The sequence below is a fragment of the Oreochromis aureus genome, linkage group 9 (assembly GCF_013358895.1).
Source record: "Oreochromis aureus strain Israel breed Guangdong linkage group 9, ZZ_aureus, whole genome shotgun sequence".
Taxonomy (NCBI): domain Eukaryota; kingdom Metazoa; phylum Chordata; class Actinopteri; order Cichliformes; family Cichlidae; genus Oreochromis; species Oreochromis aureus.
Window position 1 is genome coordinate 26,398,679 of NC_052950.1, and position 13,100 is coordinate 26,411,778.

At 41.4% G+C, this 13,100-nt stretch overlaps 1 protein-coding gene across 4 annotated transcripts in view; it reads right to left on the minus strand.

Moving 5' to 3' along the window:
• Positions 1–13,069, minus strand: part of LOC116324426 (enhancer of polycomb homolog 1-like) — a 34,879-nt gene extending 21,810 nt beyond the window's left edge. Inside the window, exons 1-3 of one of the 4 annotated variants that reach the window (XM_031745014.2) lie at positions 12,749–13,069; positions 11,929–12,049; positions 402–561 (exon numbers count right to left, since the gene is read on the minus strand). In XM_031745014.2, the coding sequence (XP_031600874.1) occupies positions 402–501 (100 nt within the window). In that variant the 5' untranslated portion in view covers positions 502–561; positions 11,929–12,049; positions 12,749–13,069. Of the gene's footprint in view, positions 1–401; positions 562–8,246; positions 8,745–11,928; positions 12,050–12,748 lie in introns of those variants that run through there. The other 3 variants (XM_031745015.2, XM_031745013.2, XM_031745012.2) reach the window with 3 other exon arrangements.
• Positions 13,070–13,100: the final 31 nt, after the last annotated feature.

Here is a 13,100-nt window from a genome sequence, read left to right on the forward strand (position 1 = left end):
GAAAGTATCTGCAACAGCAGTCTCAAAGTTTGACATTTCGCTAATGCAAACAGTACATTTAATGGCTACAGTAAATGCCAAACAACAAGACTTGATCTTAAAGTTTTCTTAAGAAAAAAAGCAACAACTGTGTGTGTCAATATTATGTCCACATGAAAAAGCTCTAACTTTCAGAAAACCGTCCAGAAAACAAAACATACAATATAAATACACATCTCTTAGAAAAGTGCTTCTAATTACTCACAGGTTTCTCATCAAAACCACAAACACTAAAATCTCTCAATCAGCAGGATAAACACCCTGAAGCCATCCGGTGCAGCCAAACGGCAACATCACCACATGCTCACAGACCACTAACACAGCTAAGAAGATAATCCACTTGCACGCAGCCTGCTACTCACGCTGTATGTGAATAAGCTGCTTTGGCATTTTGAACTCCCCAGGGTAGAGGGACTCGTAGTGCGTGATGTTGCACTCCGCCTCGGGGACGGGGATAACCATGTTGTCCCGCTTCTCGCCATATACCTGCTGCGCCGAGATGGCCCGCTGGAGATGGTGCTCCTGAAAGAGAGAAAGAAGCTGCTGTTTAGAAAAAAAAATGTAAAGACTTCTGCAGTGATCAGTCTCTTGATTTGTTAAGAGACATTAGTACGCAAGGAATTATTAAAAAAAAGACGGAAAAAAAAAAGACTCCGGATTGTGAACTTGTAATCCAGATGTTTTAAGAAAGCAAACTAAAAAAAAAATCTTTTAATTACTTCAATACTCATTTTACACATCACACTCTCCCACCCCCCCTCCACTTCATTTCATTCTGTTGTGCATCTGCATGCATGTACAACAGTGTGTAATGGAAACAATGAGCATGAGTGATTTAGTTCAGACCAAAAGTTGTTTCATTATGAGGTGCATGATATCGTTTCGCTGTGCTTGCACAGGACTAATAACCATAGGCAGTCCAGATGCTAAAGAAAGCCAAGTGCTTAAAGTATTGTACTTAACAGGATAATAAATGTGATCTGTGGCCTCAGACCTCTCACATTAAAGAAATTACAGCCTAAACCTCTCACTGGAAGAGCTCCAGAGGAAGGTCTGCGAGGACAGAGCTGTGAAATGTTTCATATACATAACATCGAGTATCCGTATGTAAAACCAAAGGATGCACGTCAGGACTGGCTGACATTAGCCTTTTTCTGCAAATGTCTTAGGCTGGCCAATGTTTATGGTCTGGCTGGCTTTCATCAGTATATTGGCAAATAAGATGGCAGCGGCTGATGTTTATCTATTGTGTTGGCTCAATTTTGCGCTGCCTAAATGTTGTTTTCATTCTGGGAATTTCTTTAGTTCCCTGGCACAGAAGAAATAATACAAAAAACATTGGCATTGCTTATTGCTCCGACTGATTGGTTTTAAACATCTGTCACACTGTGAAATAAAGAATTGTGAAATTCTGAGCCAATGCAGATGTTTGAAATATTTTGGCTGATAGTAAACTGAGGTACTGTTTACATCTTGTTGTGCCAGAAAAACAAATCTATACTCAGTATTACACCCAAAATTAACCAGGATTTAGTTTTTGTCTTCCTTGAAATCAACACCAGGATAGTAATAATGTTTTTCTTAGTTGGGTTTCATTTAGTGAAGCATAAACGCCATCGCTGGTTATCAAACAGCAACAGATACAAGCACAATCACAGACTTCTGTTAAATAAGGAACCCCAGACTCAGCTTTGTAAATCCAGCTTTTCGTATGCCTGTTTAAGAGGCAGGAAACCCCCTGGAAACCAGTTTAAAGTCTACAATCCCTTCATCACACTAACCTTTGAATGAAATAAACACAGAAAAACAGAAATTTACGCTTAACATATAAACATCAGCTACTGCAATCTTATTTGTCAGTGCAAAGCATGATGGCAGTTGTTCAAATACAAAATGTTTCAAAACAGGAAAGGCCTGCTACATGAATGGTCATCTCTCCCTCCCTTGTGAAACCCTCACTGGCTTCGTATGGTGCTGCCAACATTTCCTCTTCCTCTAGGGTGTATTCATCATCAAAGTCAGGGACAAACATGTCAGCCGCCGGGTCAAAATAAATAAATAAATTTAAAAAAAAAAAAAACCCACTCTCGTCTGAACATCCTGCACCTCCTGGGTGTGAATCCTCTTCAGTTCCCTTCGCTCATTATCTTTCAGTGTTTGTGTGGCATTTCTTAGCTGTCATTTTTAAACCTAATCTCAATTCATTTGTCTAGGCTTGTCTGGCAGGCAAAGCATAATATTTATCATAGTTTGTTATGTCTATATAATGTATGCCAACACAGTAATGATGTCTCAGAGAAATGAATCATCAGCAGGAGAACAGCGTAGGAGTATCAGCAAGCGCACTGCCATGTCAATGAGTTTGGAAAGGTGAGCTTCACAGTCAGCCGACTTGGACTTTGTAGCATGTGCTTTGTGGCAAACACCTCATTTTGAGCACCCCTCAGGTAACCCCACTATCACTCACAACAATGACTCAATATTATTTACTGCACCTCTCAGGTGGAACAAATGGAGAGAGGAAAAAAAAAAGTTTACAGAAATTCTGTTGCCTATGTTGAGCCAGTGGATCGTATTAAAATACCTGCAAAGTTTCTTCAGCTGCAAATCTGGTACTCCAACTTGGCAGCAGAAGCATAAATGTGGGCAAATGACTCAGACGGTTTGACTCTTGAACTCAGCAAGTACAAAATGTTTTCATATTACACAACTGATAGTTACCTGAAATATATGTTGTTTAGAAGAATCCCACAAAAACATGAATCTTTTTTTTCCCCCTGTATAAAACAGTGTCTTAATTTTCCAAACAGCATACTGCTCTTCGGTGTTCAGAAGCAGTGTTATTACTAAATGACAGGTGTTTAAGCAAAGCTCTCGCTTATGCCCTGGCATTAAGATCTGCATCAAAGACACTGCAACTTACTAGCACTGCACGCTCACTCTGTAGCACACAATATCTGTAGGCCTTTTATTTGTGGTCGATGCAACAGACGGCCAATCAAGTCAAACCAACTCGAGGTCCGTCTTGCTCTAACAAGTATTTTAACAGAGCTCCTACTCATTTTACACTTCACACAGGTTTTCTCAACTACAGTTTATTGGCTAGATTCTGAAATATGGGTCAATGTTAAGAGATACCAACTGTGCCTGGCAAATATGACCACAAACAAGCGTTCCCTGACAACGACTGAGTTTTATACACTTCCACACTTGCATGGGTGTCTGAACTGCCTTAAATATAATTCAAAGCCATGAGGAGCTCTGCATGGAGTAACAGGGGAACCATATCAGAGCTGTGAACTGGCATCAAAGGACACAGCATGTGCCCAGAGCTGAACCATCTGCCCCTTGTAAAGCCATCAAGCGCCGTCTACGCAAAGAAAACATCTTATTGTGTCAACTGTGAAAGCGTTCACCATTGAGGATTTTAGACATCATCCACAACGTCCTAAATCCCAGCATTTCCTGCTTGCCGCAGGCTCTAAAAGAGCACAAGAGAGAAATACACAACTTTTTACCAAGCACTAACTTAATCACAATCTAAAGCTTGAATAGCACTCTCAACCAAGATTGAATTTGGCACAGTTACACAAATTGAAGGGTCAGGGCAAAAACAAAGCGCCAGATTTGGCTGCGAGTGTGTGCAGACTGGGCAGGCACACTTATTAAAAATTTCACACAGCCATGTTCACTGCCCACAAACACACAACTTCCTGCAAATTAGCCAACAGCTCTGTGTCATTGTACATTTAAAAAGTCCTTCCTGGGTTAAACCAAAACTGCAGAAGCTGTGGTTCTCTGAGATCAGCGACTTAAAACGTTAAAAGTTACACAATAAGCTTTGCACGCACATTTTAGATCAAACTTCTCATATCTAAATTAAAAGCATAGTTTAAGTCTCTGAAACACCAGCCTGTATTGATAATTACAAGCAAAAATTGAAGCACAATGAGGCAAGAAATCAAACCACTCCAAACTAGTATTCAACTGAAATACATTTCTTACAAAATGTACTTAACTGTTGTCTGCACTGTTACTCAGCAACTGTTACAGCTTAGAGAGTACTGCTTAGCAAAGCGTTGTCTACTGACATGACATGAGCTTATGTAAACTACATGATCCAATGTTTAACTGGCACAGTGAAGGATGCGTTTGCCCATAAAACCGCCACAAAGAAACTGCCCTCTCTGAACCCTACCGTCTGACATGCAGATGAACCCAGGAGCTTTGTGAGATAAGGAACCTGCATAAAGCGTGCACGTAAGGTGCCAATTAAACCTGAGCCTGGCCCAGACCTGCCTTTGCGAGCTTCTATAAAGGATATTGCTTCGGCAGGTTGCAGCAGGCAGCCCTGAGCCTTCTCTGACCTAAAGATATCCTGATCTTTCACAGCTGTGATCCTCACAAGCATGGTTCACAGCCTGGGATTTCCTCTGCAGAGGAGTTGGGCGAGTGTGGGATAAAAGGATTTTGTGAATGGCACATGAGAACAAGTGAACCAGGTTATTACGGGACCTACAGCAAAAGCCTGTGTTAGCCAAACTTTCAAGTTGACGTGCCATTATGCTGTTTGAACTTTTGACAGTTTATGGATGCTGAAAATTACTTGTCCTTATGGTCTTGCTTCCAAAAAAAGGTAAAAATAAGAAACTGGGACTTTTACGTCCTGCTTTGTACAATCAAGTTACAATGATGAAATGAGCATATTACAAAAAGCTAAATGTTCAAATGATGAGTTTAGGATATTTACAAGTATCATACAAGGCCTGACGCTCAGGCTTCACACTTATCTGAACACAATTTCTTTTCTGGCTCTGCATGATGTCAGTGAAAGCAGATCTCTCTCATATGGTCATATCAGGGAAACAGCTTAGGCTGAGCACAGCAGCCACTCCCAACTTCAGGTCAAGCCTTTTGTTTGTAAGATGCAGCCAATAAGAAAAAAGCTGGTTTAAATTTAGAGGAGCTTGCACAGTTTGCATCACACAAAGGACGAACTAAGGGGCTGCAAAGAATTAGCTTGAGCAGTGGATCATGCAAAGCTACTCTAATACCTAATTAGTAGGCTTACTGTTCTTTTTATAAGAATATGATGATTCATGATCATGTATTAACACACTGTATGCTTCATAATGTATGCATTTGACTTATTATTTTGGTACAGACAACGTTTTTTCTAGTGCAAAGTGGGCACAAATAGTGAAAACAACTGGCTACAAAGTAGCTTCTAACAGCTTTTCACCCGAGAAAACACGATCTAATATTGAACCTCAGATTCTCTTGTTCTTCCCACACAAAATGTTCTGGGACTCAGTGGCAGTTCTGCTTTCTGTCACGGTCACAGATGCAGATCGAGGAGAGACAAATGAAAATCTATTTTTCACAGCACCACGCGTTCCCTCCATTAAATGTTCCCAAGAAAAATAGATGACTCCAATAAAAGTTGCCATGGCAACAAAAGTGTGGCCTCCAGCAGGTGTTTTCAGCTCAACGTGCCCAGAGGAAGGCGAGGAAGTGAGGGTGGTGCATTTCAGTAAATCCAAGCACACACATTGTGTAAAATCCACAAGTACTGCTAGTTTTCCACAGATGAGAAAAAGTGATTTATGTTGAACAACACTCAAAATTCAGTGGAGAAACAATGCTGCTCAATATCAACCCTCACAAAACACGGCATCACGCAGGTGCATAAGTACTATACGATTAGTATGGGGGAGGGAGACGTGCTTTCAATTTAAAGCTAAAGTGGTCACGAATGCCAGCCCCCTCAAAAGTATTAACATTTCACATTTAACAAAGGTTAACTTAACACATGCCCATACCTAATACTTGTCAAATGACCCTATAGTCGAGCTGTAATATGGTAGTTTTATGGACGTAGTGTGCACCAGACATAATTTTTGTCCATTTGGTTTTTCTGAAGGAGATCCACACGGAGCATTTTGGTGGCTGTGTTTTGTTTGGCTTTACATGTTTCTCCTGTTTGCACAGTAGCATCCAATTTCACTGTGCCAGACATTTTAGTAACACTACCAGAAATTAGTGAAAATTTTAGAAATCACTCAAAGACCATTAGTCGATTAAACAAACTGTTCAATACTTTGTGTGTTAATAAATACACACAAAGAGAAATCATGACTGCAAACAGTGTGAAGGATAGATGTAGCTTCCAGGACTGAAAAGTGGATACCTCACAGCCAGCAGGGGGCGACTTCTCTAGGTGAATAAGGCGGTCTACTGTTACAGATGGAAAAAACTAGCCTCAACTCCCTTCCCCTCCATCAGTAAACCATTTCCTGCTGACTTAGCGTCATACTAAATAAAAGATTGAGGCAATTCTGTAAATTATAATTAAAGACAGGAGGATTTACTGGCTGATGTATTGTGAATAATAAATTGTGGCATCACAGGGACAAAGTCCATCTCTAAAGCATTTTAATTTTGTAGTCAAAAACGTGGCTTACAGATTTACCTTTTAACTTCCCCAGACGTTATGGAACAATTCAGTGTGAGTGTAAAGGTAACGGCCACTGGAACACAAACTATTTACACTATGCAGGACATGGTGCAAGCAAAGATGTCCTGTTGCATTACAAAAACAGATTGTTTCAGAAGTTAATTGCTCACCAGAGGTTTGAAGGTTTAACTGCTGATGAAGTTAATCCCTTGATTATATTATAACAACAATAACAAAAACTTCCACCTGCTTTAGATTCTGGTTACACTCGCAAGCTAAAATTCTGAATTAAAGAGACAAAGTCATGCATATGCATTGTGACGCAACAAACACTCAAACTGTGCCTGCTGGTAAGTTAGAACAACATAATTCTCAGCCAACATTTGGGTATTTAGTCAGTGCAACAACACCCCACTGTTGCTGGACAGGATGTGGGTCAGGGAGCTAAGCCACGCACAGGCTTGTAGTAAAACTGTCCTCTTTATCTCTTCTATCACACTGTTATGTAATTTCTGCTGTGTATGTGCACAGTAAGTTGAGGAAGGTATGAAAGCAGGATTTCAACTTGCTTTACATCCCATCTGTGGATCATGTTTGTGTCTGCTGAGGCATCTCAGGGGGTGTACAAAAGTGAATGAGAAAAATTCAGTGGAGCCGACCAGATGAGCAGGTAATGCATGAGCAACTTAAACTTTGTCTACAATCAGAAAAACAGCTTTCATTTCAGGTATAAACTCTAAATGAAAGGCTTTGTGATCAAAACATAGCCTAATCCGTCTTCATTCAAATGCAAAAATGTGTATTTGGATATAATTTGAATATGTGTTATCTCAAAACACGTGAGTAAAAGCAGAACAATATACTACAGTGTTAAAAAACAAAAATCAGACTAACACCACAGTACAGGCATATCTCGGTGGGCCAAACTCATGCAATTATGAAGGAAATTCAAGTAATAAATAAGTAGTTGCAATAAGGCACTTTCATAAGAGTAATTTATGCTAAGCCCAATTTTCAGGAACATAACTGAACTTTTCTATCGTCACCGTATTCTTGCCATCGACGCTTCTAACCAATAAGATACTTGGAATATGGCTCCAGAAATGAAGACTACATCCTCGTGCTGCACTACATGAATGAAACTTCCCCAGGAATAGCACAGTCATGGCTACACCATGCATGTCGTAACACATTTTACAGCCATTGCACCACGTATATGTGAAGAGGTGTGCAGTTATTAATCAGAAAGCAGAGCTCTGGGATTTATTTTTTTAAACTCCGCATTCTCCGCGAAACAGGCAGCACACATGGCAGGGCTGTGGCTGTCAACACGAGGCGCCTAGCTGTCAACCGGGGCTGAAGGCTCAGTGTCTCCCCCTGGCATTTGCTAACGAAAAGTACACCACGTCCAAGGCCTATCCCGCTCGCCTTTACCAACGAGAAAGTCAACAAAATGGTGGCACAGATAGAGGTCACGTGACTTCTTTGTGCATTCAGGTACTGCTTAAAAGGAAATAAACGGACACAACACGGCTTGCCAATAAAATATCACAGTATTGCAACCTTATACAACCACTCGTGGTGAAACGGCTTAGTAAAATTCAGTTTTCATCGAGCTCCATCGTGCGCACGAAAGAGAAAATATGGCGGCCATTTTGCACAAGCTTGCGCAGGCAACATAGCGGCGCCTCGCGCTATGAAAATGCCGCCAAAGATCCACCGCCAGTCGGGCGGCAATAAAATAACATACCGATTCCTCCTCTTTTTCCATCCCAGTTGGCATCTGCGGTACTGCCCGGTTGATTGAGGCATATTCGTGCAGGTCCGGCAAATCCTCGCAGCGGAAGACGGGCAGGGGCTTACTAGCATCCAGTGCCCGTGCCCGAAACGACAATTTACTCATTTTTATAATAAAAGATGCAGCATAAATCTATTCGATCTGCTAGGAATAACAGCAGGTCTGCCTCGAGTTCTCATGGATGAATCTGTGACGGTCTCTGAGAGTCAGCCGGTCGATTGAGGGCGGGCTTGGGTCTGTAGCAGCGCGAACAGAGCCGGGCAGGCCCGGGTCTCGATCGCTCTCTGTCGGTCTCTTTCTCTCGTAGACACCGCTGTTCCTCCCCGGTTCAATACGCCATTGCCAACATGGCGGACATTACAAACTCATGCAGCTCACCGCTCGCTCCAAGCGGCCCAACCCCCTCGATCACACAAACAGCCATTCCCACGCAGTTTCGCACGCGTGCGCGCTCGCGAGACCCTTGGGGTACGAGAAAAGGGAGGAAGGAGGGGCTGAATCGACAGCGGGGGCAAAAACGCTGGATGCTGATGATGGGATGTGAACTTACTAGGCTCGGGATGTTCTCATCCTGTTATACGACAGGCTGATGCTGACGTATAAAAATACATATATTTTACATCTTTTTTAAAAAAAATATATATAGATATTTAAAAAAAAATGTAAAAAGGACGTAACGCATTCATTATGCCGCCACATATAGACAGATCGTATTAACGACTGACACACCACCGTAACTCTGAGGTTTCACGGGTGTTTTCTAGCACAGCAAGGACGCAATTCTTCAAACTTGTATCGTGTGTTTAAATTATTATGAACAACCAGAACATGCTGTATCAATTAGTGAATTGTTTTGCAAATATCGCCACCCTGTGGTGCAAACACTACAGTTTTAATTATAACTGGACTGTCTTGTGTTCATGCGAATGCACAAAACGTATTAACATGGTCAGAGCCAGGAAGTAGTCCGATGTGTCGTCATCACAGTCGCAACGTTACGCCCAAATACTACAGAATATATATAAAATGATCTAGAAGGTGAACAACAGGAACAAAACTGGTTTAGGTTGAGCAATAAACAAATATGTATTCTGGCCTTATTTGTGTTATTTTATGTAGTGTTCTCTTTAAACAAACAAAAATGAAGAGCAGTGCACCCTGGGCACACTGGTCATAATGGGATAAATATGGTCAGTACCAGGTTAGTTCAGTTACTACTAAGGGGCCCAAAGAAAATATCCCACACAACATCATCCTGATCCATTAATAAAAAGCAGTATGGATCCACACTTTTATGTAGTTTACAACAACTTGTGACCCTTCCAAATGTCACATCAGAAAATGAAGACTCAAACCTGGCAACATTTTTCCAAACTTCTACTTTCCTATTATGGTGAGTACTTGCAAACTGCAGGCTCGGTTTTTTGTTCTTAGCTGACAAGAGTTACAGTCAGTGTAGTCTTCTGAGCTGTGGATCATCTGCTTTAAGGTTCACCGTGTTGTTCATTCACAGATGCTCTGTGTAACCACTGGGTATTTGAGTTACTTTTACCTTGCCCATTAGCTTAAAGCAGTATGGCCATTCTCCTCAGACCTCTGGCATCAACAAGGTATTGTCACAAAACGCACTGCTGCTCCCTGGATATTTTCTCTTTTGTGAACATTTTCTGAAACCCTAGAGATGGTTGTGTGTGGAAAAATCCCAGTACATCAGCAGTTTCTGAAATACTCAGACCAGGCCATCTGGCATCAACAATCCCAGGTTCAAAGCTACTTAAACCATCTTTCTTTCCCCATTCTGATGCTTAGTTTGAACTTCAGTAGGTTGCATTGGCCATGTTTACATGCCTACATGCATTGAGTTACTACTAATGAAAAGGTCTACCTAACAAAGTGATTACATCCCAATATAGAAAAACATCTGAATCCAGGAAGCGCCCTTATTTAAGTCATTTTTCAAGTGCATTACTTTACTAAGTGACCCTTACTGTGTATTTCATATTTGACAATGTGCATCATCTTTTTGGTGCCTGGCCAGGAAGAATAAGAAGTACCCTAGAGTGCTGCAATAACTCTTTCTAATGAGTACATACATGCCGTTTTAACCACAACAATGTTTCATGCCTTTTTTTGGCAACAGAAACAAAAATACACTGGTGCATATAATGCTTTAATTTGTTAAGTGTCAATTTGCTGTGATTAACTGTAGTTTCATCTCAGCAAAGCTTCATCTTCTCATTGTCGGTTGCCAGTACAGGAAATGCTGCAGAAAAGTAAACCTACCACCCTGACTGGTCCTTCTGAGATGTAGTTTACATCTGACCAAATGTTAGATGACACATTTCTCACTTTCATTGGTGCATCATTGTCAGCGAGCTGAAAGAATTCAGGGAAGCCACCAACTTCCAAATTTGTTCATTTCAGCAAATGTTTATCACAGCACATTTGCTGGTCCGTTTCATTTAATGGAACAGTAATTAAATGCAATAGCTTCTTCATTCTTGACCTTTAAGCCATTAGCTGCATGAATTCTTGTTTTCCATTTTTATATTTGATCTAGAAAGTAGGCAGCCTGAATAAGGATATTTCTGGCTTTATGAACACAGCACTTGTTACTTTTAATATTACTGCTCCAAGCTGATTTCTCGGCATGCAAACATGTACTATTATACACGAAGACTCAATACAGAAACTGAATATGAACTCTTACTTAGACAAGCTCCAAACTATACTGTGTTTTCTTTTCTATCCTGTGCGTGATGCATTCACCGCTCTGCATAAAGCAAACCAGCCTGATCCTTTGCTGCCTTACTGACCCATCAGTAAACTAAGCTAATAGATAAAATCTGCTCAGGATGCTGGAAAGCAGAGCTTTGCCACTCCGATATTGACAGAAGCATCTGAGAGGCTGGTGTTTGGAGCGATTTCGATTTCTTCACTTTATAAAGCTAAAGATAAGGCTGTTAACCAACTCTGTAAAACCTCTACACCACAGAGTCCCTACATATACTATAATGAATAGGCACAATATTGAGGAATACAAAATGGGAAGCTTACAGTTTTCATTAAAAACTACAGGATTAATACAGATATTAGGAGGAGGCACAGTGGATGGGGTTGAATGCACAGACCAGCTAGAGCCTTTCTGTGTGAAGTTTGCATGTTTTCCCTGTACATGCCTGGTTTCTCTCTACAGATACATTGGCTTGTTCCATTTCCTTGATTTCCTTGATCATTCCTGCACTGCAGCTTGTTTGTTCTTATTTTTATGCCTCACCCTCCTCCCCACTTTTCCCAGTTCTCACACCCCTCATTAGTACACAAGGATCTGTCTGACCTAGGGCCACTGCCAGTCCTCACCAAGGCCTTCAATCCATAAATCTCAGACCTGCTACTAGCGAAATCGATGTTAGATTAAGCGGTGATTCTAAATTCATCATAAATGTGAATCTATGTCTCTTTGTGTTAGCCCTGGCCAGAGTTGTACCCCACCTCTTGCCCACTGACAACTGGAATAGGCCCCAGCCCTACTACGACCCTGAATTGGGTAAGTGGAAGAAAACCATGGAAACCAACTACCCTCCCCTTACAGTCTTCGTCAAAATCACTGAAAATAAGAAGAAACGCAAATAACCTGAAGAAATGGGTGAAAATTTTTGTGGCGATGAAAACAAGATCCAGGCGAAGATTTCGGTCACAATAATCATCATCCATTTGGGAGACATAGGCTCACATCTGTAGACCATAATGGAGGCCTGTGAAACAAAATGAGTCAAAAAAAGAAGTGCTTATAAACATCATTATTACTGGAAGTTATTACTGGAAACAAATATCATTTCTAAGCCCAGAAGACATCTCAGCATCTGCTGTGAGATTATTTTCTCTATAGGACACTTTAACTCTGTGTGCATGTTTACATTGGAGAAAACCTCGACAATTTCTACATCTGCTACCTACGTATACACTAACGCTGCCAAGTAAACGTTTGTACGGATGAATTTTCCCATATCCATTGGCTTTGGACTGTTTTGAAGCACACGGAGCAAGTTTTGCTCCTGCAATAGAGTACACAGTAGAGTAAGCCATATATGGTGGAACAGAGGGGTAAACAGAGCAGGACACGACAGCAAAAAAACTGTAAGGTATCGTTTTAGCAAATGACAAGCAATTGGGCACCGCTTCGACCCCGGAAAAATGAGTTTTCGAGGGCTTTTTAATTCGTTCAGTTCTCAAGACCACACAGCTGCTTGCACAAAGAACAGCGATATAGATGCTAGCTTAACGCTAGCTTAGCCCAGTTACCCTGACCCTGCGCCATTTACCAGCCAGCTAACAGTTTGCGGACAGCCCACCAACAGTTTCATTTGAGCTCGCAAGTGACTTTAAAGCCACAACTTTCGCTTCCCACGGATACAACACGGGGAAAACTAGCTTGAGCTTGACTCGCAACTTACCCGATGCCAGCAAACCCACAGGGGAGGAGGAGGATGGTGATGGTGGCAGTTGTTCTTCTGGCTGTCATGCTAGCCTAATGCTAACGCTTGTTAGCTCTCTTCTAGGACGCCTCAGAGGAAAAAAACAGAAGGATATTCAGTTTCTTTTTATATGTCTGCAAGTGCCGTTAATGCAAAAAGAGAGGTCACTGGAAGCCAAAGCAAGGGTAAAGGAGGAGATGTCCTGTCGCTGACGAAAAACTTGGTTAGTTAGCTTAGGTTACTTCGACCAAAAAAAAAAAAAAAAAAACCCGATCCAAAGTGACCACCAAACCACTTTACAGGCGGATTGTGATTGGACGGTGAAAGCCAC